The sequence below is a fragment of the Oryzias latipes genome, chromosome 17 (genome assembly GCF_002234675.1).
Source record: "Oryzias latipes chromosome 17, ASM223467v1".
In the NCBI taxonomy this organism is placed as follows: Eukaryota; Metazoa; Chordata; class Actinopteri; order Beloniformes; family Adrianichthyidae; genus Oryzias; species Oryzias latipes.
Window position 1 is genome coordinate 21,496,288 of NC_019875.2, and position 24,022 is coordinate 21,520,309.

The 24,022-nt window shown below is 38.1% G+C and overlaps 4 protein-coding genes across 4 annotated transcripts; all 4 read left to right on the plus strand.

Moving 5' to 3' along the window:
- Positions 1 to 977: 977 nt before the first annotated feature.
- nmnat3 (nicotinamide nucleotide adenylyltransferase 3) lies at positions 978 to 9,047 on the plus strand. Its single transcript, XM_011486648.3, has 5 exons — positions 978 to 1,061; positions 1,689 to 1,834; positions 3,623 to 3,806; positions 5,888 to 5,961; positions 8,474 to 9,047. The coding sequence occupies exons 2-5, from the start codon at positions 1,720 to 1,722 to the stop codon at positions 8,887 to 8,889; spliced, it is 789 nt and encodes a 262-aa protein (XP_011484950.1). The 5' UTR covers positions 978 to 1,061; positions 1,689 to 1,719; the 3' UTR covers positions 8,890 to 9,047.
- Positions 9,048 to 10,055: 1,008 nt separating this feature from the next.
- Positions 10,056 to 12,700, plus strand: LOC105356224 (retinol-binding protein 1). The gene is made up of 4 exons (XM_011486649.3): positions 10,056 to 10,603; positions 10,718 to 10,896; positions 11,247 to 11,348; positions 12,381 to 12,700. Exons 1-4 carry the CDS (start codon positions 10,531 to 10,533, stop codon positions 12,432 to 12,434), a joined length of 408 nt encoding a protein of 135 aa, XP_011484951.1. The 5' UTR covers positions 10,056 to 10,530; the 3' UTR covers positions 12,435 to 12,700.
- An 810-nt stretch (positions 12,701 to 13,510) lies between these two features.
- LOC105356225 (retinol-binding protein 2) lies at positions 13,511 to 15,505 on the plus strand. The gene is made up of 4 exons (XM_011486650.3): positions 13,511 to 13,718; positions 13,959 to 14,137; positions 14,714 to 14,815; positions 14,901 to 15,505. The coding sequence occupies exons 1-4, from the start codon at positions 13,646 to 13,648 to the stop codon at positions 14,952 to 14,954; spliced, it is 408 nt and encodes a 135-aa protein (XP_011484952.1). The 5' UTR covers positions 13,511 to 13,645; the 3' UTR covers positions 14,955 to 15,505.
- Positions 15,506 to 16,930: 1,425 nt separating this feature from the next.
- LOC101157089 (coatomer subunit beta') lies at positions 16,931 to 23,458 on the plus strand. Its single transcript, XM_004079160.3, has 22 exons — positions 16,931 to 17,092; positions 17,538 to 17,675; positions 17,797 to 17,883; positions 18,170 to 18,296; positions 18,382 to 18,530; positions 18,807 to 18,953; positions 19,103 to 19,202; positions 19,323 to 19,465; positions 19,597 to 19,796; positions 19,914 to 20,024; positions 20,127 to 20,215; positions 20,305 to 20,411; positions 20,493 to 20,636; positions 20,805 to 20,935; positions 21,129 to 21,336; positions 21,480 to 21,590; positions 21,693 to 21,907; positions 21,984 to 22,122; positions 22,236 to 22,373; positions 22,481 to 22,558; positions 22,694 to 22,825; positions 23,022 to 23,458. Exons 1-22 carry the CDS (start codon positions 17,090 to 17,092, stop codon positions 23,115 to 23,117), a joined length of 2,793 nt encoding a protein of 930 aa, XP_004079208.1. The 5' UTR covers positions 16,931 to 17,089; the 3' UTR covers positions 23,118 to 23,458.
- Positions 23,459 to 24,022: the final 564 nt, after the last annotated feature.

Genomic DNA, 24,022 nt, shown 5'->3' on the forward strand with positions numbered 1-24,022 from the left:
TAATGAATGTAATACTAAAAACAGCTGTGGCAGTGATCTGTACCCTAATTAACGTGATTAATAGTGCTACTGTACTTTACACAAGCACATTTTAATGATTGTATTCAATATTAAATAAATGCTATTGAAATACCTAATTATCTTACTCTTCTGGTGTTAACAGTGTGTAAATAAAAAAGACTACTACTACTATTCAAAGAGAAAAATCACATAATTTTGAAGACTAATTAACATAAAGCACACAAGCTGACAATAAAGGTAGTCATATTTATTTACAGTTGTTTACTGAACCTCAGGGCAGAGACACAGGAAGCTATGACGTTGAAAGCTGATTTTCTTTTTTTAAATGTTTCAGAACTTTGAATTTTCTTTTGTTTTTGTACTTTCTAAGACATTAGTTGAGCAGCAGGCACTTACATGTGCTACGTCATTCCCAAAAAATATATATCTGTTTCACAAGACCCACAAATCTTGTCAATGTGAACAATTAATATTTATGGTTTTTTTCTGCTAGTATTGTTTATACTGCCACTATAATAATATCATGATCCACAACGCAAAATTTTTTGCTCTAATTACACATGCATATTTTTTTAATGGGAAAAGTTACATTTAGACCATGGAATATTATATAATATATATTTACTTACTAAACTATATTTACTTACTTATTAACCTTTAAAATGATTAATGTACCTCTTTGGAAATGTAGAGGTAATTTAAAAAAAATTCTGTCTCGTTTTTGTTTGCAGTTTCTTGATTAAATAAACACACTGATGAATATATTTTTTTAATCATTATTTCTGCCCCAGTTTGAAAGTCACTGCATTATTTGTGGTCCTTTATTCTGGTCTCTATAACCCATTTACATTGTTTAGTGTTCTAAAAATTCACTCAAATGACTCAATTTAGAACCATGGAGAGCTCCCTTTGCACAAATTTTGAATTTCTATCCACCAGGGGTCGCACTTTAGCAACACGTTCCCAGCGGAACCATCGACGGAAAGCTTGAACTCGGGGAGGCATATGCATGTGACGCACTAACCAAATGCACCAAGAAGGTAATCAAATCACAAAATCATATTACATTTTGATTGAAGTGGATTGAAGAGTCAGAGTAATGGTAGCTTAAAGTGTTGATTCCACTGATTTAGTCAGATTAATTTGTCATTTTGTAATATAGTTTTGTGAGCTAATCGCTAAAGCACCCCGTTAGTCAGACGCAGCTGGTTTAGGTTAACACTACAGGTTTAACATATATGATTTTTTTAAAATTGGGTATTGCTATTATCTTTTTAAGATTTTTTTTACAGGAATTTCCTGGCTGTTCGTTTGATTATTTCTACCTCCCGTAAAACGTACTGTACTAGTACTACAACATTAGCTTCCCCTGTATACCAAAAGCCTTTAGTATTAATGTTTGAATTTTGTTTCCTGACACGCAGATGCATATCTATGTTTATGTGTTTCTCTGTCAGCCTTGTCACGTGATCATAATAAAATTCAGACTGTAGCTGCTGCATTCAGACTGTTCCAGATGACAGTTTATTCTTTTCAAATGAGACAGCTGCTATTTAACATAAAAATATCTGATTGGTTTGATTTTCTGCATCTTCTCTGAATATTTCTGATGTATGCGGCTCTCTGAACTATAACATTATTGAGACAAGTTTTGTCTTTCCTTTCAGGTTTATTAACCAAGGAGTGGGAGGGTTAGTCATGATGGTCACCCGCCGTGTTCCTCTGGTTTTGTTAGCCTGCGGCTCTTTTAATCCAATCACTAACCAGCATATGAGGCTGTTTGAGCTGGCCAGAGACCATCTGCACGCCACAGGTCAGACTCAGAGGTCACAAAGATCTGATGAGGGGCTTGTGTGTTTTAATCAGTCTTTCCAATCAATCTCCTGTCAGATCTATTATATTATTTTATTTATAAAATTCTATAAAACGCTTAATTTTTAAAAATACATTGTATCAAAAGTGCATAATAGTGCAAACACTTTTTTAGTATTAAAAAATACTGAATGTTTTTCCTTTATTCACTTACTCAGTGTTTGAATCAGGCTCTTCTGTTCTTGTCAAATGAACAAGAAAGCAATAATGATTTTTTTAAGGCAAATTAGAGAAGATAAAGCACAAAAAAAAAATATTATTTAGGACTTATATGGTTGGTACTTATCAAAGTTGAAGTGATAGAATTGTTTATGCAGTATGAAGTTGTAAAAGTAATCAAATTAATTCACAATATGGTTTGTTGCACAGAAAATTAAATATTTAAACAACATTAATTGTTTGTATATTAGCACCGATGGGATTACAAGACCCAAAGACTAAAAGAAAAGACAGAAAACAACAACAAAAACATCAAATATATGAAAACCTCTAATGCAGAAACCATGAGTTCTGGAAAAAATGAGCCAAAAAAAGTTTTGAACTCAAAGTCACAAGTCTATCTTCCTTATAATAAATACATCAATTTTTACCTATTTACATGATGTTTTCATAATACATCATCCTACAATTGCTTACTTTATTCTTATAGCCTAATATAACAACAATAGTCATCTCATTGGGATTCATATCAGTAATTGTATAAGAACATGAAATAATAATGAACAGAAAGTCACACAATTCAATTGGTAATTGCTAAACTAAACAGATTAGGCTAAACTGGGCATCCCTGCCGTTAGACCCTCCTTCTCGGGGTCCGGTTGACCCAAACCTTTGGCATTTAGATTGTTTTTGCCTCTTTGTAAAAAACAGTCTCAATGTGTGTATGTTTACTTCCTTTCCTTTCAGAAGATTGATTTAATAATTATGGTTCGTGTTCTGTTGTGAGAACAATCGGAACATCTAAACAACAAGTGTCTTATTTGTTTGCCTCATTCTGACACAGACTTGCTCCAGACATGATCCTCTTCAGAAAATTGTTTATCCCCCGAGGATGTATGAAGACGAAAGTTAACCACATAAGAAAAGCAGCTTTTTTGCCGAAACATTCAAAATTGTGATCTAAAAATCAGTCTATAAAAAGGGGCTTCGTTTTGCTTTAATTTCTGACTATGGAGCAACAAAAAAAAGCCATTCTGCCTGAAAACCCTGATTTATTTGGTGCGGAAAGACTGAGCATTCCTCCAGAAGCAGTCTCTTTGAGTCTCATACTTTAGACTAAACTTTTTCTGTGTGGAGGGCTGCACACACCACAGAAAAGGATTCTAGGCTTTGTGCCTTGTTGTGTATTTTCAGGAGGCACCGTCTCAGGAACATCTACATCCTTAAGCTACTCTGGCTTTTTCCCCATGATCCTAACAGCAGCATCCTAACATAAGAAACATGATGCTACTGAGCCAGTTCCCCCATTCTGAGATGCTTTGTTCTTCCACGCAACACAGTAACTCTTCTATGAGCTAAATTATTGTTTTCGATTGACCAATTCAATAAATCTCATCACGATCAGCGGTGTTAAATCTCAGTTGGAAAAAAAAACGTGTTCTTTTGGATTGATTTAAATGGGTGATATCACACAACATCAGTGATGCTATATTCACAGATTAATATTTCATTTTTTTTCCCCCCGCCTGTCATGACCCAGAAAAACTGCATTAATCTTCTCTTCCCTCAGGCCAGTACCAAGTGATGGGTGGCATCGTGTCTCCGGTTAGTGACGGCTATGGAAAGCAAGGCCTGGCGCTGGCTAAGCATCGCAATGCGATGGCAAAACTGGCACTTGGGACCTCCAGCTGGGTCACCGTTGATGAGTGGGAGAGCCAGCAGCCGGACTGGACAGAGACTGTGGAAACCATGAGGTATTAAACACAGCTCTGGGGTTCTAAAATGGCCATTTCTGAAATATAAATGTGCCGGGGGGAAAGAGGAGATGCAAAATGATCTAAAGATATTATCATAAATCTAAAGTTTAAAACCGTTTTCCACAAAAAAAAAAAACATCAAAACACACCTTTATTCGCCAATATGCTGAAAAAAGGTACAAAATAAAAAAGGAGGCTGAATTTATCTTAGATACTTTCAACTGAATTAATCTATGATAACCAATGTAAAAGTTGCGTCTTATAATAAAGCTAGAGAAATGTGAGATGCCTCATGCTTATAATCTAAATTTAAATCAGTTGCTGTAAAATAAACTATTTTTATTTTTAGGATTTACAGTCATATCTGTTATTTTTGTAGATAAATGCTAAACCTACTACTGTAATAAAACTTTTGTCACAGAGATGTTTGGCCAATGCCCTGAAAATACAAAATATTAATTAAAATCCTTTTTTTTTTTTTTAAACAAATTGTTATTTTTACTGTTGTCCATTTACTGAAATATCCTCAAAGAAAATGTCAAAGGGATAAGAAGTCATAATAGGCATCATTTATCTTCCTATACTGCACTAAATTAGTTAATTTTCTTTATTATTCAATGATCTGGACTTTGGCTCTTGCACTTCCCTCCATCTAAAAAAGCATTATGAAAAACTTTTGTTACAGGTTTTGTTTAAATTAGGAAAAGAGCTTTAAAAGGCTGTCCCTTTTTTTCCCCTCTTTCTTTATCTCCTTTAATCACCTTTAATTTTTCTCATGAGTCATCGACCAATCTGTTTCAAGAAACAGGGGACACAAGAAAATGAAACTTAATGTCCCAAACTATAATTGAAATAACTGCCGATTATGTTTTTTGTGACGGCAGTGACATTAATTATGCACCCGATTGAGGGGAAAAAAACACAAGGAGTCTTTTATTTGTTAGCCTTAGCTAAAGTAGGGGACACGAACTGCCTGGTTTTTGTTCCTGAAAAGTTTGTCATCCGGAGTTACATCTGTTAGGTCTGGCACTGTCGTGATCTGCAGCAGGATTTGTTTTCCCCTCTCCTCATGGGCATCCGCTCCACCTTTGAGCCATGGGTGACTGGTTTCTACAGCTTGTCCTCCTGTTTGACCCTTTTCTGTCCAATGTTGCTATTAAGTCTACTCCCTTAGTGTGCTCCCAGTCTCCAGTGTTTACCTCTCCTCTTGGATTTCTGTTTATGAACATCTGCTTTCCTCGACTTTGGATTTAGAACCATTCGTTTTGGATTCTTCATCCCATTAAGTCCTCCTCTCAGCAGGACATTTTCTTCTGCAGGACCTTTTCTTTCCTGTATTACATAGCATTGTCACAGGAAGCGACAGTATTTTCTATTCTTAGCAGGACCTTTATTGCTTATTTTCCGGGTTTCAGGCTCCCATGTGCAGCAGGAGGTGCAGAGACCTTTGAATCTACCGGGATCTCCTAATCTTCCTGCCAGTGCACACGTTTGGGTTGCCCAATAAGGATCGAGCTGCAGCTTTTTTCTTGCTCAGTTGGCTGAGCAGAAATAGAGAAACCTGCTTAAACCTGGAAATGCATCCATTGGAAAGCGTTTCTCCTTCTGTAAACACGAAGTTATTTCTGGAGCTCCTGGTTTCCAGCATTTGCATCACTCTCCTCCTCTTGGCCTCCCGTTTGCTCTCTCCTGTCGCTGCTTCCTGCAAATCTCTTTATGCACGGTCGCCACACTCTCCTTGCAGCTTGGCATCTGCCAGCCTGGTCCTTTCAGCACGGGTCCAGATCGAAGACACGGGTGAACTTTTGAACCCAGGTCACCGAGAGGCCACATCGTGTTCCTCCCCAACACACACACACATCAAAAAGTTCTTCTGGGCTGGATAGGCTTATCAGCTTTTCTATTCTGTTTGATAGATTTCGCTAAAACGGCTGCCAAAGAGCAAACATAAGTAGATTAATCAAAGTCCAGTTTTCTGTTTTTCAACTCGGTCAATGAATTCTAATTCAGATTTGTAAAAATGAGGCCCACCTGATCCGGCAGAGTCTTTGCTCATGATTTTGCTTTTCTTTGGTCAGATATCATTCTGAACGCATTCTGAAGGAACTGGGAACGCACAGGGACCCCAATGGAAACACACCCCCTCTCTCCTGTAAGACTCAAGAATTGTGAATGTGTGTTTGTGTGTGTGTGTGTGTGTGTGTGTGTGTTGGGGGCGGGGGGTTGTTAATGGGGACTGGATCCATTTTATCACAAATGGATTTAAATTGCGCGTCATTTTTTAAATGACTTTTATATGTCAATTTTATTTTATATGGTCATTTTTTCTTTTGATGTCTGAGCCCCACGATGATTGTAGTGAATCCCTTATTTATTATTTATCATGATTGATAAACCTCCAGACAGATAATGATATTGATCATATTAATATATTGTCTTGATTTTTTTGTTGTTTAGTATTTTTGTTGTCAAAGTTGAATCAGTGGAAAGGAGTGGGCTTAAATAAGCTTCAGCTTTTCCCTATCTCCCTTTTAACTCCCGTGCTCTCCTAGGCACTTTAACGTTGGGAGTTGGGTCATCTAGACCCACTAGACAGTGCGCTGAACCTTTTTTCTTCAATGATTTGTGATCTTCACTGGTGTCCATGGATTACATGAAATCTTTCCACCTTTCTCCACCTTTGTCATGGTAGGAATAACACGTCAATGTAAGGGTGGGGTCATCTAAGATAGCACAAGGGTTAAACATGTTTAGCGTTCTGTCAAGTAGAGACTCTTTTGACAGTCTATAGTTATCAGAGATTCTATAAATATATCTATTGTGGTTTTTATATGTTTAAAATAAATCAACAAAACTTAAAAACTAACTTAAATTACAATTTAAAATGATTCAATCAAAAATTGTAGTATTTTATTCACATTTCCTTTCAAAATCAGTTTTGTTTAGTTACAAAAAACAGGTTTAACCAGTTTTTTTACCGTCAACTTTCATGAATGTAATCAAAAATCAACAGAAAAGCAGAATTTTGCATTATAAAATATGAGAAACTGGTTTCAATGGCAAACTCTGCTTCTATGTGAAGATTGGTTATTGGCTTTTTGAACCCAGCCCTGCTAGTCGGCACTTTAACTTGACTGAAGGTTAGTCGTGGATGTCGCAGCGGGGAATTTAAGGCTGCATCTCCCTGCCTGAAAACAGAATTAACTTTGATTCTAAGATTTACTATTCTGTTTGAATTTTCTCTTCTATTAAATATTGATTTGTTTGTCAAATTCCATTTTAAGACTAACTTTTGTTTAGTTGTGAAAAACAGTTTGCAGATAACAAAGTTAGAATTGTAATAAAACATTTCTGAATGCTTTCCCTAAAATGTTAGCCTTTTTTTCTAATACATGGAATAGCTTTAAAAGAAAACGAATTAGTGGTTTTGATTAAATAATATTTGCATTTTTCCAAATGAAGATCAATTGATTTGGATTAATAGATTTTTAAACCCAGCCCAATGTGAGTAATGGTAATTTTATGCTGGATCTTAAACGTGACATGTATGGATGGATGGATTTGTGTAGCGTAGTGTGTGTAATTTATTCTGAGCTAGTGTGGATTAGAAGTCTAATTGTGCCCTTTATCCCTGACTAGCAGTCATCAGAGAGCATTAAGAAGAGCCTTTACTTCTTTAAGTCTGCGTGAGTATGTCCTCAAAGGACCTTCTGACAGACTGCACTTCTACCCCTTTAAAAAGCTGAAATCAGTGTTTTGGTGAAGTGATTTCAATTTTGGGGAAAACAAAGCCAGACTCCTGGAGCGTGTATTTATTAAAAATATAATACTAAACCAAAATATTCCATTGATGGACAGACCTTTGACTTTAGAAGTGCCTTCAGGTCTGGTGTCAAACTTTTGCCGTACTTCTCTGCCTTTTTCTCTCTGTAAACACTCGTAGCTCAACTCCAGGCAAAGGTTGCGTCACTTCAGGTCTCGAAGCCACCAAACGGTTCCTGGGCGCCACTGTGACCGCAGTCCAGCGCTCCCTCAGGGGTCAACAGATTTCACTCACTCGTGTTTGTCTTCAGGGATCCCCTGAAGACACGTGGTTGTTGATTGTGTGTTGTTGTACTAAGTGTGAACCTCTGAAGCACTTTGAAGCAGATCCACGTTGCCACCACAGAGTCTCATTCTGAGAACTGAAGCTGTGCTTCTGTCTGGACTCACCGCTTGCTGCCAAATGGTTCAGTCTGTCTAATGTGATCAAAGAGTCATTCAAGTCCATCTTGGGAAATGTCCAATAAGCGGCTGTTGCTGATTTGAGCCACCAGGACTAATTGATGGGTGATTCTGCTTTAGCAGTTGTCCTCCTGAGTTTTCACACTGTCATGGAGGAGGTGGAGCCTGGTTTCTCCCGCAGATCTAAGTTAAGATGTAGAAGTAGGGACAGTAGTGGGACTCCCAATTAAAAGAAATTATGATTTATTACAGTTGTGCATTGTTTAATAATACAAAAAAATAATTGATTCCAGGTTATAAAGTAGTGATGAAAACTCTTCCCTGAAGGTGATTTATTAAGGAATTTGGTCCGATTTTAAGCAAGTGTTTTCACAAATTTGACAAAAACTAAAACTTTAAGAAACATAGGACCAATTCTGCATGTCTGTGTGTGCCCTCAGGTGTTTCCCCACAGCTAAAGCTCCTGTGCGGAGCCGATTTCCTGAACAGCTTTAAGGTTCCAGGCCTCTGGCTGGACAAGCACGTGGAGGAGCTGGTCGGGCGCTTCGGCCTCGTCTGCGTCAGCAGAGGAAGCTTGCAGTCCGAGCGCGCTGTACACGAGTCCGACCTGCTGCACCGCCACAGACATAACATTTTCCTTGTGACGGAGTGGGTGAGGAATGAGACAAGTGCCACAGAGGTCCGACGTGCACTGAGGCGGGGTCTGAGTGTGAAATACCTCGTCCCGGACTCTGTGATAGACTATATTCACCAGCACAATCTGTACACAGAGGACAGCGAGAGGAGAAACGAGGGCACGCTACTGAGACCCCTTGTCAAGCAGGCGCGGCAGCCTGGGAAGAGTCTGGATGACTGACAGGTGGCGTCTTCAATGAGTTCTTTTTCTGACGGATTGGGATCATGGAAGAAGTTTGCACAATAAAAATGGCGGCACTTAACTTTTAGTAGAAAGTGCTTTCTCAATCCAAGGTAATACATTATGATCAAATGCAATAAAATATACGTTTAAAGTGGTTTTGCCTGATTTTTTTTTAATCATTAAAAAAAATCATAAAAAAGTTGGCCTCTTGTCTGTAGGTAATTTTTTAAAAAACTAACAAACATTTTAATTCATTCATTCATCTTCTTTACCGTTTATTCCCTTTCGGGGTCACGGGGTTGCCGGAGCCTATCCCGGCCACTTAGGCGTAGGCAAGGGATGCCCTGGACTGGTCGCCAGTGTGTCGCAGGGTAGAATATCCTCAATCACACATCCATTCACTCTCACACTCACGGACAATTTAGAGTTGCCAATCAACCTATGAAGCATGTTTTTGGACGGTGGGAGGAAGCTGGAGATCCCGGAGAAAACCCACGCATGCACGGGGAGAACATGCAAACTCCACACAGAAACGTCCCCCATTGATGTTGTGTTTTTCATGTCCCCCAGCCGGGACTTGAACCGGGGGCCTTCTTGCTGTGAGGCAAGAGCGCTAACCACTGCGTCACCGTGCACTGAAGTCACATAGTTTCGTCTAAAAAAAAAGAATGGGAAGAAGACAATTTGTATAATCCCACCCCTATTGAAAACTGCATTTGATATTTTTACATAGCTGTCATAATCCAGTTCTGATCAGATCAAGTGGAGATTATTTATCAAGTAACAAAAGGGAGAGCTTATTGATCATCCTCAGAAATTCTTTTTTTCATAAATTAAGTAAACAATAACATGAATCATACGTCATCTAAAAGATACGTTAATACTAATTATCATTACAAAACGTTTTCACGTTAATTCAAGAAATCCTCGCTACACATTGCAGATCAATGATTGACATTATTTCAGTAAAGATTACTACACATATATTAACAAAAGTCTAGTTGTTATCATAATAGCATTGATTATTTATTATTTATTTGAGTTTAAATATATGCGTATCAAGAAAGCAGATGAGGAGCAGACGAGGCATAAAGACAACTGGAAATATTTGATGGACATTGTTTTTCTCTCAGCTCCAGCCCCCCGAGGATTCTGTGAGGCCAGTATCATTTTCACAGAAGGATTTAAAGTAGGCTAATCTTCAAAGATGATTGGCTTCAAGAGGTGTTTTCTCACAGAGCCTGGTGGCTCTTTGTGCTGAAGTGACACCGATGCTGAGATGTGTCCTCTCGAAGACCAGGATGAAGCTGGAGGTGATGGTGTTAACGTCGATGCTCCACATTCTGGAAAAAAAAACTGAAGCTGACTGACTGTCCAAAGTGTGTCACTTTGAAAATGCAGGCAAGGATTTTGGGAACAATTAAAAAATAATCCCAAAACCACGTTCCTGAGGCTTGAAAGAGGCTTGTTGGCAGTGGGAAGGAAGAGGGTGGTGCAAGAGATCATTTCAATTAAAACATTAGATTCGTCAGGTAATTGGATTACAAAGAGATTGGTTCAAATTGGGACTTTGCCTTAGTTATTTTGCATTCCTGCCACCAGCAGCCCTTCGCAGCGGACGCAGACAAACCCTGAAGCATGTCTGTGGATCTCAACGGATACTGGAAGATGGTTTCCAATGACAACTTTGATGACTACATGAAGGCTCTCGGTGAGAAATCTTTAAAAACACATCACATCTAACATATTTCAAACTACCAAAACCTGAAATGTCAAATTATTAAAGAGAATGTTTGAAACCTATCTTTTTTTTTTCTGTGGCCAGGTGTGAATGCAGCCATCAGGACTATTGCCAGTTTACTAAAGACTGACAAGGACATAGTTCAGGATGGGGATCACTTTCAAATCAAGACCCTCAGCACCTTCAAAAACTACCACATGGACTTCCACGTGGGACAAGAGTTTGAAGAGGATCTCAGCGGCGTGGATAACAGGAAGTGCATGGTGAGGATAGGTGATGCTGCAGAGGAACCCATTGACTACTCTTTATTTTTTGGTCAAGCGTCAGGCAAAAGTACTGAGAGGAGCAGGGTCAAAGTCACGACTAAAACAGAATACGGAGCTGAATACTGAATAGGATCACAGATTATCTGGATTTGAAGCCCCTTTTGTGATTTTAGATAGGCTGATTACAGATAAGCTTTAAGAACTTAATGAAAATGTCTAAATCTGAAAGTCACACGTGGGAGAGTCATTATTTTGAAGTTTGAATGAGGAGAGATTAAAGGAAATAAAATGCAATGTCTGTTTTCAGAATGATGCATTCGTGTCTGTGTTTCTGTGGCTTCATGCAGACCACCATCAACTGGGAAGGAGACAAACTGGTTTGTGTTCAGAAGGGAGAGATTGAAGGAAGAGGATGGACCCACTGGGTGGTGGGAGATGAGCTTCATCTGGTGAGAATACACCAGCCCCTGTTATGAATATTAATCCAAACAATTTAAAAACTTTCCCTCCAAAACCTCCCAGCACTGTATGTGGAATGCATATGTATATTTTAGATGTGACTGCAGCCAGTTCACTAACTCTAACTTAACTCTGTGTAATTGGACTCATTTAAAATCAGAGGAATTATGACACCCTAAGGAAAGAACCACATCTACATGATTTCATGTAAAGTTACACATATCCATCTTTATTTTTACTTAGACCAAACTTTTACTAGTCGAACATTGCTTAATAACCTTTTTTTTTGGTCATTTTCCATGTAAAAGCTGCTGAAACAAACAGGAATACTTTGCATCTGAAAGAAATTTGAATGCCACGTAATTGTTATAGTATATATTTTAAAGATTAAGGAACATAATCTCCTCAATTATTTGATTTCATCTGCAAATGTTTCAGTCAACATCCTTAAGGAATATCAGTGAGAACCTTATGGCTCCAATTGGTTTTGAACTGTGAGGAACACTGACCTCTAGTGGCAAATAAAGTCATTGTCAAATAAAATGGTTTTAGTGTGAAAGTTGTTTACAACCTTTTTTATCTAGAAAAAATCAAGATAAACCTTTCTTTGAGAAAAAAATCTAAAATCAAAGTGTTACTCATGGTTCCTATCACATACATGCACATACATGCAGTAAAGTAATAAGGCTTAATAAATTATTAACCTGAATCAATCAATAATGGTCTTTTTTTTAGGAGTAGATTGGCTTATTTATTAAAGGAGGTGTAAATTGTATTAAGAATACAGCTAATGCAAACATTTTGTGGAAGAGTAGAATGAACAGCACACGTCAAAATACTGTGATTTCTCTGATTATCAGATTCCATGTTCTATTGGTAATTTCTGCTTTGTTTCAGCTGAAATGAAATGTTTATGGTGATTTTTCTTTTCATCAGTAAATCAGTTTCAGATGCAGTTATCATCCATTTGATTACGTAGTTCACAAAGTGTCTGAATGTCAATTGCTTGTTGTTCCCTGCAGGAGCTGAGAGCTGGAGGAGCTGTTTGCAAGCAGGTTTACAAGAAGACAACATGACATCGCTCTCTTGAGGGAAGATTGTGCTTCTAGCAGATACCGACTTCTTCGCTTTGCTCTCTATTTATTTGAGACTCAAGGGGAAGCCACACTTAAACAAATGGGAAACATTTGACGGGTTTTTTTTGTTTTGCATGGAGGCATTGAGCTGGAAAAGCATGTTTCCTCCTAATCTCATCTGCTGGATATTAAGATGGAATATTAAAGTGGAAAATGTTCATGTTTTTGATTGTGAATGAATTAAAAAGAAAAGCAACTTAACAAACCTGAAAGATTTTGTTGTTGTTTTTTTCATTACTGATACTCATTTTAGTATAATTCATCCACTGACCTGAAATCCCCCAGATCTGTGCCACTGACAGCACACTGACTGACTCCATAAATGTCGTTGCTCACAGCAGCCTCGTTGTCTTTGTGTTTCTGGTTACATCCACTAATACGTCTTCATATTGTTGATCTGACACTGTAATCAATCCTTCACTATTGGAAAGACTACAAATTGTGAAAGAACAACCTGGGGTGTTGTCTTAAACACTTTTTGGCTCATTTTTTCTTGTCTGAAATAATTGATTTGCCTCATTACTGTCAAACGTTCTGCTGCTGTGGTTATTTCTCTCCCAAGCTGTTATTCACACTAATTTTTCCAAATGAATTCCATTGACTAACACTTTTTTAAATTAGTATGTCTAATGGGCAGTCTTTTTTGCTTGTTGGCCACTTAGAGGCAAATTTAACTTGAAAGATTCTGTCTGGCGTAGTTTTAAAACTTTATTATCATCTAATTGTGTTCAAAGTTCAAACATTTTAGTTTGTTTGATGTTTCTAAATGGAAGATAATACAAGTGTTGACAAAATGCTGTTGGCACAAGTTACAAAATCCTGTTGTACATTGGACACCATCACTAAAGTGCATGTGTGTGTTTGCTCAAAGATGATTTTTTTTTCTTTTTTTTTGAAGGGTTCCTGTCTGTGCTGGCAGCTGTGGATACACCCCCTGTAACCTCCCCTTGGCACATGGACCCTGAAAGAGAATTAGTGAGTCTATCGCTTTCCCCTTTAAAGCAGCAGCCCAGCCGGCCCTCTCCAAGCAGACACTTTCACTCATCAAAAGGTCTCTGCCCTCGGCCTCGAGGCCGTATAAAGGCAGAGAGACACCGTGCCCCTTTCCCTTTCTAACTTTGTCTGAAGTCTACAGGCCACAGAGTATTATCATGCCTCCAGACATCAGTGGGAAATGGATTCTGGAAACCAATGACAGACTGGAGGATTACATGAAAGCGCTAAGTAAGGGGGAGGGGGACTTCTTTTTTTACTTATAAAGCTTAACTACATTTTAAAACAGAAACATTTCCAAAATGAGATGAAACAGTTTCTGACTACATTTTAGTGCAAATGCAAACTTAAAAATCAATGAAGCTGTCACATCTCTCATGGCATTTCACTTAATAGATTCTTGAATTTTAACTACATTTTCTCAACTGAATTATGACTTTGTGCTGTCAAATGGAATTTCTCTGTTCTCAGATATTGACTTTGCCACAAGGAAAATTGCCCTTGCCTTGTCACAGACCAAACTGATAACCCAAGACGGAGACAAGTTTACCATCAAAACATGCAGCACCTTTAGGAATTATGAGATTTCCTTCACTGTGGGGGTGGAATTTGACGAGCATACTGTAGGATTAGACAACAGACATGTCAAGGTTGGTAGACCTCTCATATAAGGAGTCTGAAGATTTATTTTAAGGTGTGTCCAGATAAAAGGACTGACATGTGCTTTGTGCGTCCAACGTTATTTCTGAAATTAAAATTATAGCATAAAAGCCTTCCATTTGATCAAAATATTATTTGATTTGCTGCTTTTTTTCAAAGATTTTATTTTTATTAAGCTCTGTCCAGCAGGTTATTGATCAATACTATTGCAACATCATTTGTTAGTGCACTAAAATAGTTTTGAACTTACTGAGTTTGGATTGTTTATAAGAGGAAATACAAATGGAAGGCTTTTATAACGTAGACAAAAATGTGAAGCACACATGTTTCTACATTGTACTCAGATATAAGAAGACTTAGTCAAGCACACCAATTTTTTTTAATGAATTAGAAAAAAAATGTTGTCTACCTTTTATATTGTCTTGCACTTTTTTAGCTCTGTAACCTGCAAGTGACCAGAAAAAAAAAAGAAAAAAACTATTTATTGCTAATTCAGACTTGATATGATCAGCCGAAATGAAGGATTAAATTGTTTTAAAAATTATTTCTTTTTTTTGTCTTTGAAGAGTTTGATAAAGTGGGAGGGGGATGAGCTGGTGTGCACTCAGACAGGACAGAAAGCCAATCGTGGCTGGAAACACTGGTTACAAAGCGAAAAACTCTACCTGGTAGGTCGAAAGCACCACAGCTTTGCCAGTCATTACTGTCCTTTTTTTTCATTTCTTCTTAAACGAATTGACTGTTTTTCTACAGGAGCTGACGTGTGAAGATGTGGTGTGTCTTCAGGTGTTCAAGAGAAAAGAATAGTATTTGTTTGACTTCATTCTGAAAACATTTATGCCATATCCTCCTAGTTGTGAAAGAGTAAAATGGATATTGGAAATACTACAATGTATTTAAATTGTGTTTTGGTGGTTTAAGCTTCAGTTTGTTTTAGCATTTTTAATGCATCTGACAAATACACTTTTAATGACACAAAACAAATAATTTATTTGTGGTTTTTCATGTTGCCCTTCATAATGCATTCCTTCATTTTGTACAAAATAAAAGCTTTGGTGAGTAAGAGAGCTGGTTTTAAAAGCTTAACCATGATGATTTATTTAGCTTCTGCTGGAATCTTGTTAAAGTTTAATGTCGTCTTTACAATGAAACTCCAGAACTTGACTCTCACCTGGATCCATCCCCCTCCCCTTCAGAAGGGCATCACTTCATCTCTCCTCCATCCCTGAAGAAGCAGTTTTAGTCAAATATCTTATCATGTCATATGATATCTTATCATATATCATGTCTTATCATTATTACTTGTTGGACTGAAATCTCACCATGCTTGAATAAAACAAAACCATTCCCACTTCTTAGCAGTTTCAGTTTAAATTATCTTGATTTTTTATACAAAGGAGATTCCCTTCAGATGCTGCAAGCATGTCCGCTTTCTGTGGTTTTGCTGTTGTGGTAAATGTGCGGTGGTGCAGACACAGTTCATTCATCTTTTGTGTCACCGCTATTTGTTTTTTCTCAGAAACATTTTGTTACCACTTCAGGCTTGAAATTGAAAAAAAGTTGGATAAAATATGATAACCTTTACTGTCAATGTTAATAAATGTCACAATGGCAACTCATTTGTGACATTAATTCAATCAGGCATGTTTAGGAGCCTTTATTGCCCACAGAAAATATATTATTTTTGGGATTGTGAGGCTCCTAAAGCTCTGGTATCTTCTGTCAGAGGACAGGGCAGAAGCTTATAGACACGATGACCTAGGAAGGTCTTTCCATTATACATAAATGATGAAGGGTCTGCAGCAGTTTGACATCCAGGTGGCATTTTTCTATTGTATTTCTTTTTAGAACTCTTCTAATTGAATGTTGCTTAGATGAAGCCATTAAGAGCCACCAGGTGGGAGTATTGGGTTGGGCTTATGCTTTTCTGCTACATTCCACTAATGCTGAATCAGTATTTGCCACCTCTGACCATGTTGCCTTTGTATTTAGTGAGGTTCTGTAAACCCTACCATTCTTTTGTTGGGTTGTTGTCAGCCTAGTGGTCATCCTTTTTCAGTTTGTGATCTATTTTGGACAAACCTCCCCTTAGGTTCCCTCTCACCACACTGTTCTGTTTGTAGTTACCAGGTTTAAAGACTGTGTCAGAATTAGCATTTAAGCAAGAGCTATATGCAAAGGTATTTATAGGTATTTAGATGATGCACATTTCTATGAACGTCAGAAAAACAATTAGTTACTAAACATTACATTACATTACAAACATTTAAAGATTTAAATATTTCTGTTTGTAAAATTTTTACAGAAATACATTTTAAATCAGATACATTGTTTAGTTATTATAAGAAACAAAGAACAAAAATATCAGAATAATTTATATTAAAATAAAAACAACATTCTCTGCACATAGACTAATTCCCATCACAAATAAGCAACTTATGCTTGAATAAATACACAATTTCAACAATAAAAGAATATCTGTGCTATCTCCTTCTCTGTGTACTTGCACAAATTGTAGGCTATCTAGAATATGCAAAGCCATTTTTTAATTTGACCATAGTTTATATGCATAAATTGTGACATATATGCAGTGGATAAGTAATATCCTGTATTTAAATTCATTAAAGTTACCGTGTTAATAAACTTCCTTTGACCATTTAGCTGATTCTAAATCATTCTATTCTTGGTTGGGTTTTTGAACGATAGAACAGGGATTCTAAATTGTTGCTCTATCATGGAAAAGTTCTATCAAAGGTACACCGAAAACTCTCAGCTGGCAAGTTGGTGTCACGTCATCACTTCTAGAACGCAGTTCTCGCGATATTGTGTTTCAGGAAGTTCCACGTCAGTACCCAGTGCTCACTGAAGTCGCTGGATTCAACCCCGATTGCACTGCTTCCAAAATATTTTCTGGTTTAGTTGCTACTACATAGGAGTGAAACATGGTAAGTCGTTTCTAAAAAAGCATTACGTGTGTGTTTGTTGTAGATATAACACTTTAGTGATCAGGATGTTTGATAAATAAGACGCTAAATAGTAACTTTATGCTAAGTAGCATAGCAGAGCTAGCTAGCTTCGTCGGTTTTAACATTAAAGCTTGACATTGGCTGTGACAAAAACGTCAATATTTTTGTTTGACTTTAAATGTGTGCATTCTGTTAATAAATTATGTGATATGATTTTTGAAATGCCACGAACTCGTGATGGTACTGCGATAGTTGCTACCTAATGTTAGATTGAAGCCCAGCCATGTTGTGTTGGTAAACCTAAGTTACATATATATAGACGCTAATAGCACTCACTCACTGAATATTTAAGTATTCAAACATATGACGAGTCTAAAAACCTTTTTCGGGGCCAAACATGCATTGTTGCCTTTTGTTTCCGTAGCCTCTGAGGCTGGACATTAAACGGAGGCTTACTGCCAGATCAGACCGTGTGAAGAGTGTGGATCTTCATCCAACTGAGCCATGGATGCTAGCTAGTCTGTACAACGGCAGCGTCTGTGTTTGGAATCACGAAACGCAGGTGAGGATTGTGGGACCACCCGTATAAACTTGTGTCACATATTAATAGTGTTTTGGTTCCTGCTGGAACACTACTGTTATTTATGTTAATGACTATTTATGTGTTGATTTTCTTTTCTTAGACTCTTGTCAAGACTTTTGAAGTGTGTGACCTACCTGTCAGAGCTTCTAAGTTTGTGGCGCGGAAGAACTGGGTCATCACAGGAGCTGTGAGTAGAATTGAAATTGTTTACCTAAGGATTTCAGTACTGAAAGTTCTGCACTGGATTAATACATCGATAGACCTTTAGTGCCATTGCCCCAGGTACAAATTAATTAAAATGTCTGTCAAAGAATCTTTATTATATTTAAAAGGATCCCTGTAATCTTACATGAAATGAGATGAAAGGTGTTTATATTTTGTAAAATATGTGTGGCATTGTCACATTGTGGTTGCTGTTTTGACATACTAAATACTATTAATGATTGGCCGTCATTTATCTTCTTTCTTTTTAGGATGACATGCAGATTCGTGTGTTCAATTACAATACCTTGGAGCGGGTCCACATGTTTGAAGCCCACTCTGACTACATCCGCTGTATTGCTGTTCATCCAACCCAGCCATACATTCTCACCAGCAGTGGTATGCCAATGACGATAGCAAACTACAATGTTCAGACGATGAAGTTTGTGTACACGTATGAACATGGTTGTTGGTGTCTGTGCAGATGACATGCTGATCAAACTTTGGGACTGGGACAAGAAGTGGACATGCAGCCAGGTGTTTGAGGGTCATACTCATTATGTTATGCAGATCGTCATCAACCCCAAGGATAACAATCAGTTTGCTAGCGCCTCCCTTGACAGAACAATTAAGGTAGGTGCCAACTAATGGTGGAAATTTCATCTCTCTAGGATCTCTAGCTTTGAATTTTTATTCTGAATGATAACTAAAAGAAATCTCAAAATACGCTTTTTAAATAAGGATTGCTGCTTTGATCAGATGATTGTATTATTATTTTTCAAACTAGCTAAGTATTTCTAAACATTTGTAATGGCAGAATATATATCTGTTTAATGAACTGAGTCGCACATCTGTACGACTTTTTTTTCTTTTAAATATTAATTGGGGCATATTCTTGGCATTGCAAAGGTTTGGCAGCTGGGCTCTTCGTCCCCCAATTTCACCTTGGAAGGTCACGAGAAAGGTGTAAACTGCATTGATTACTACAGCGGAGGAGACAAGCCCTATCTGATATCAGGGGCTGATGATCGCCAGGTCAAGATCTGGGACTACCAGGTTAGACTAAAACAAGTTTTTTTTTTTTTATCTCTTGCAGGTTTTTTTTTAAATCCTTAAAAATATCAAAGATGTTTAACGGTTTCGATTAAAATGTTTTGTTGTGTATTGTGTTTATACAAAAAGCTAAACTCTACTTTGTTTTGTAGAACAAGACCTGTGTTCAGACACTGGAGGGACATGCCCAAAATGTCTCTTGTGTCAGCTTTCACCCTGAGCTGCCCATTATCATCACCGGCTCAGAGGATGGTGAGCAAGAATCCTACTCGCCCCTGCACACAAAGCCATACCCCTGCACACAAAGCCACACACAAAGTATAGCAGTGGCATCATTGCCTAACAGACCGTTGCACAATCTTTTATTTGTAGGCACGGTGCGGATCTGGCACTCGAGCACTTACCGTCTGGAAAGCACGTTAAACTATGGCATGGAGAGAGTGTGGTGTGTTTGCGGCCTCCGGGGCTCCAACAATGTGGCCCTGGGATATGATGAAGGCAGCATCATTATCAAGGTAATTATTTAGATTCAAAACAAATTTTACGAGTTTTAAAATGGAGGCATCTGTGATTAATTTTGTTTTATAACTTAAGTAAATCAAATAAATACAATTATTTCCCTTTATTTACTTCCACTGTTGTTTAGGTGGGCCGGGAGGAGCCTGCCATGTCTATGGACACAAGCGGCAAAATCATCTGGGCTAAACACAGTGAAGTACAGCAGGCCAATCTGAAGGCAATGGGGGATGCTGAAATCAAAGATGGTGAGAGACTACCTCTGGCTGTTAAAGACATGGGCAGCTGTGAGATTTACCCCCAAACCATCCAGCACAACCCAAATGGAAGGTACAAATGAAGTCACCTTAAAATTCTATTGTACATTTATTCCAGAAACCATGATCTTTGGTCATCAAAGTAGTTCTGACCTTGTGTGTTTTTTTTCTTTTTCTTTTAATTCACCAGGTTTGTTGTGGTGTGTGGAGATGGCGAGTATATCATCTATACTGCTATGGCTTTGAGGAACAAGAGCTTTGGCTCAGCTCAGGAGTTTGTTTGGGCACACGACTCTTCAGAGTAAGTTTGCTGTTTTTAAAGGTAGATTTGACCGATGGTTTTCTGCGCTAAGCCCTTTGTGTACCTGAAGTCAATCTCTACGTACACTTCTTTTCTCCACAGATATGCTATCAGAGAAAGCAACAGTGTGGTCAAAATCTTCAAAAATTTCAAAGATAAGAAATCGTTTAAGCCTGATTTTGGAGCAGAAGGTAACTATTATCATAGGCTAGAGTCTCCTTTTTAGAGTGCATTTAAATGTAACAGTGATTGACTGGACATGTGATTTGTATTTTTGCAGGGATTTATGGAGGTTTCCTGCTTGGGGTGAGGTCAGTGAATGGTCTGGCATTTTATGACTGGGAAAACACGGAGCTCATCCGGCGCATTGAGATTCAGCCCAAACATGTAAGAGGAATTCACTCGGATTATAATTCCCTGTAATCTGAGTATCCTCCTGATGTTTTGACCTGCCCCTCATGCTTTCAGATCTTCTGGTCCGACTCTGGTGAATTGGTCTGCATTGCTACAGAGGAGTCTTTCTTCATTCTACGCTACATGGCAGAAAAAGTTGCTGCTTCCCAGGAGAACAATGAAGGAGTGACAGAAGATGGGATTGAAGATGCCTTTGAGGTTGTTTTATTTTGGTTAAACTCTATGTTAAGTTCTTGTTTTACTGTCAGTGGTAGAACTATTTGTGAATTCCTTACTTTATAATCACATAGGAGAAACATTGTTGTCAACAATGAAAGCGATTTAAAAATGTATTTAATATCTTGAATGTTGATTTCATGTGCTTAGGTCCAAGGGGAGATCCAGGAGATTGTTAAAACTGGACTCTGGGTTGGGGACTGCTTCATCTACACCAGCTCTGTAAACAGACTCAACTACTTTGTGGGAGGAGAGATTGTGACTATTGCTCACCTGGACAGGTAAGAACACAATAAGTCGTCAAGACTTTAATGGGATTATTAGAATTGTCGAATACGGTAATAGCTCTCCATGGTACAGAAATGTTCTCTAAGTCCACCACATCTAGACATGAATGAAGTTTTAAGCTTCAGTTTAGGGGTTAAGAATTCTGTAGCCCTTTTGACAGTTGCCTTTTTGCCTTTCTGTCTGCAGAACCATGTACCTGCTGGGTTACATCCCAAAGGATGACCGTCTGTACCTGGGAGACAAGGAGCTCAACATCGTCAGTTACTCACTGCTGGTCTCTGTTCTGGAGTACCAGACCGCTGTGATGAGAAGGGACTTTGGAATGGCAGACAAGGTGCTGCCAACTATCCCTAAAGAACAGAGAACCAGAGTCGCACATTTCCTGGAGAAACAGGTAAAGAGACGACAAAACAACTGTTTTTAAGTATTACTTGCCTTTTATTTCATGTTTAACAATATTTCCAATAGAGTTGGTTGTGATATCCAATTTTATTCAGATTTCTGCGTGCTAATGGGTTGGATTTATTTTTCCCTCAGGGTTTCAAACAGCAGGCGCTAGCTGTGTCCTCTGACCCAGAGCACAGGTTTGAGTTGGCCTTGCAACTGGGAGAGTTGAAGATTGCCTACCAGCTGGCTGTGGAAGCAGAGGTATGACTTCATGCTGTCCTCACAATCGGCTACAACGATCCGAATTGTTTTATGTGTGTGTTTTTGATGTCATTGCTGAATGTTTAATTCTGACCTCTGCAGTCGGAGCAGAAGTGGAAACAGCTTGCAGAACTGGCGATCAGTAAGTGCCAGTTTGGTCTGGCCCAGGAGTGCCTGCACCACGCTCAGGACTATGGCGGCCTGCTTCTCCTCGCCACAGCCTCTGGTAATGCCAGCATGGTGGGAAAGCTGGCTGAAGGGGCAGAGAGGGATGGCAAGAACAATGTGGCCTTTATGACGTACTTCCTTCAAGGGAAGTAAGTACTAAATGTGAAACTGCAGATAAACTAAAGTGTCACTGTGGGCATTCTAAAAACATTTTCTTAACTTTAGACTTGATCAATGCCTGGAGCTTCTGATCAGGACAAACAGACTACCAGAGGCTGCCTTTTTGGCTCGCACCTACCTGCCTAGCCAGGTGTCCCGTGTGGTCAAACTGTGGAGAGAGAGTTTATCCAAAATCAACCAGAAGGTTTGTTTGGAATTACCGTAGCTTGATGCTTCTGTGGATGCAACTTTGAGTTAATCAGACAGATTTGGAAGTTTCCTGTTCATTATTCTCTTTTATTTTCTTCCTATTTGCAGGCAGCTGAATCCCTCGCAGACCCCACAGAATATGAAAACCTGTTCCCAGGCCTGAAGGAAGCCTTTGCAGCAGAGCATTACCTGAGAGAGACCTGCGTGGGTGGCTCCAGACCTGCTAAAGACTATCCACTAGTCACAGTGAGTTCTATTCTTTGTGACAAAAGTTACAGAGTGCATAGTTTTAAAGTGACTAAATAAAGTGAATGTTTATGTATTTAAAATAAGTCTATTTCTGACACTTTTAGCCCAATGAAGACAGGAATATTCTGGAGGAAGCTCAGGGATACGAGCCCAAAGGCACTTTCATTCCCTTCGTGTCTGAGGTTTGTTTACAGCACTTTGCTTCTATTGATCCAATTTCTTCTTGTAACTGACTTGAGCTCTGTAGCACTCTGGAAAAGTGCTCTGCCAGTTTACATGTTTCTTTAATTTTTTAACTTTACTGCATTTATTTCCAGACAAAAGACAGCGAAGAATCCAGCTCAGTCGCTCCTGTCATACTTTCACAGCCTGAACCCCCGGCTCCTAAAGAAGCTGAAAAAGAGCCAGAGGACGACCTTCCTGATTTTGCACAGTCAGAGAAAGAGAAGGTCAGGCTTTTTTTTGGTGTTTTTATAAAATTTAGATTTTATGAATAAACTTCAAAAAATTGTATCTATTCAGAGCGCATTTGTACTGCAGGATGTAGAGTCCTCATTACCACGTTTCAAATTTGTTATCTGTTTGCAACATTTATCCAAAGAAGCAAACAAATGCTTTAAATGTTTTTTTTTTGTCTCTCCGTAGTCTCTGGATGAGCTAGAAGTGGATCTGGACAACATGGAATTGGACGACATCGACACCACAGATGTTAACCTCGATGACGATTTCTTAGAAGATTGAAACCTGCCGCTTTTGCGCTCCCAAACTTTCTTCAGAACATATTTAAATGAAAGGGACCAAATCCCCTTTCCCCATTCTTTTTTTTTATTGTATGAAAAGTGTAATATTGCCATGTTGACCTACCGCTTTTGAAAGGATTCCTTTAGAAGATAATACAAGTTCTGTTCTGTTTTCCAGAAGATTAAGGTGGGGAGGTTGTAACTTCTCCATTTTTATGCCATTTATTGATGGAGACTTAAAAGATTTTCTGTCTACTATACATTGTTATTCACATTTTGCTTTGTGTTGCCTTTAATGCAAATCAAAGTTGATTCAGTCCAATAAATTGTGGTTGCTGTACAGTTTTGACTGTTATCGTTCTCCTTAGGCTTCAAACTTTGGGGGAGGGTCTACAGAAGCAAAATACACAACTAATAAGGGGTGATTTTAGAAAAGACTTTTTTTAAATTTTAAATGCCAGTTTCAAAAACATCAAGTAAGGACTTTAGGTATGATTGACTTCTCTCATTGCTTATGGGCACATTAAAACTACAGATTTCAAAAATCAAATCTGAGATCAAGCTTTTATACCTTAAATGTATATAAAAAATGGAATTTGGGTGTTAAGTATTTTACTTTCCCCATTAACAGCAGGGCAGCACTGAGATCTGTCAACAAGGACAGGATCACTGACAAGAATGTTGCACTTAATTTCTGTATATTTGTTACTAAAACATTTCAATTTCAATTAAAAATATATTTTTCTTTGAATTTGGTATCAAAACCCCATTGCAATTTAAAATAAATTTGATTTAGCTTTATTTTATGTGAGATTGAATTGTAATTTTTCATAATGAAATCTAAGTTGCAAAAGGCCTTTTCAGATTGCAAGCCTGATTTGCAAATTAAATTGTCAATTTAAAAAT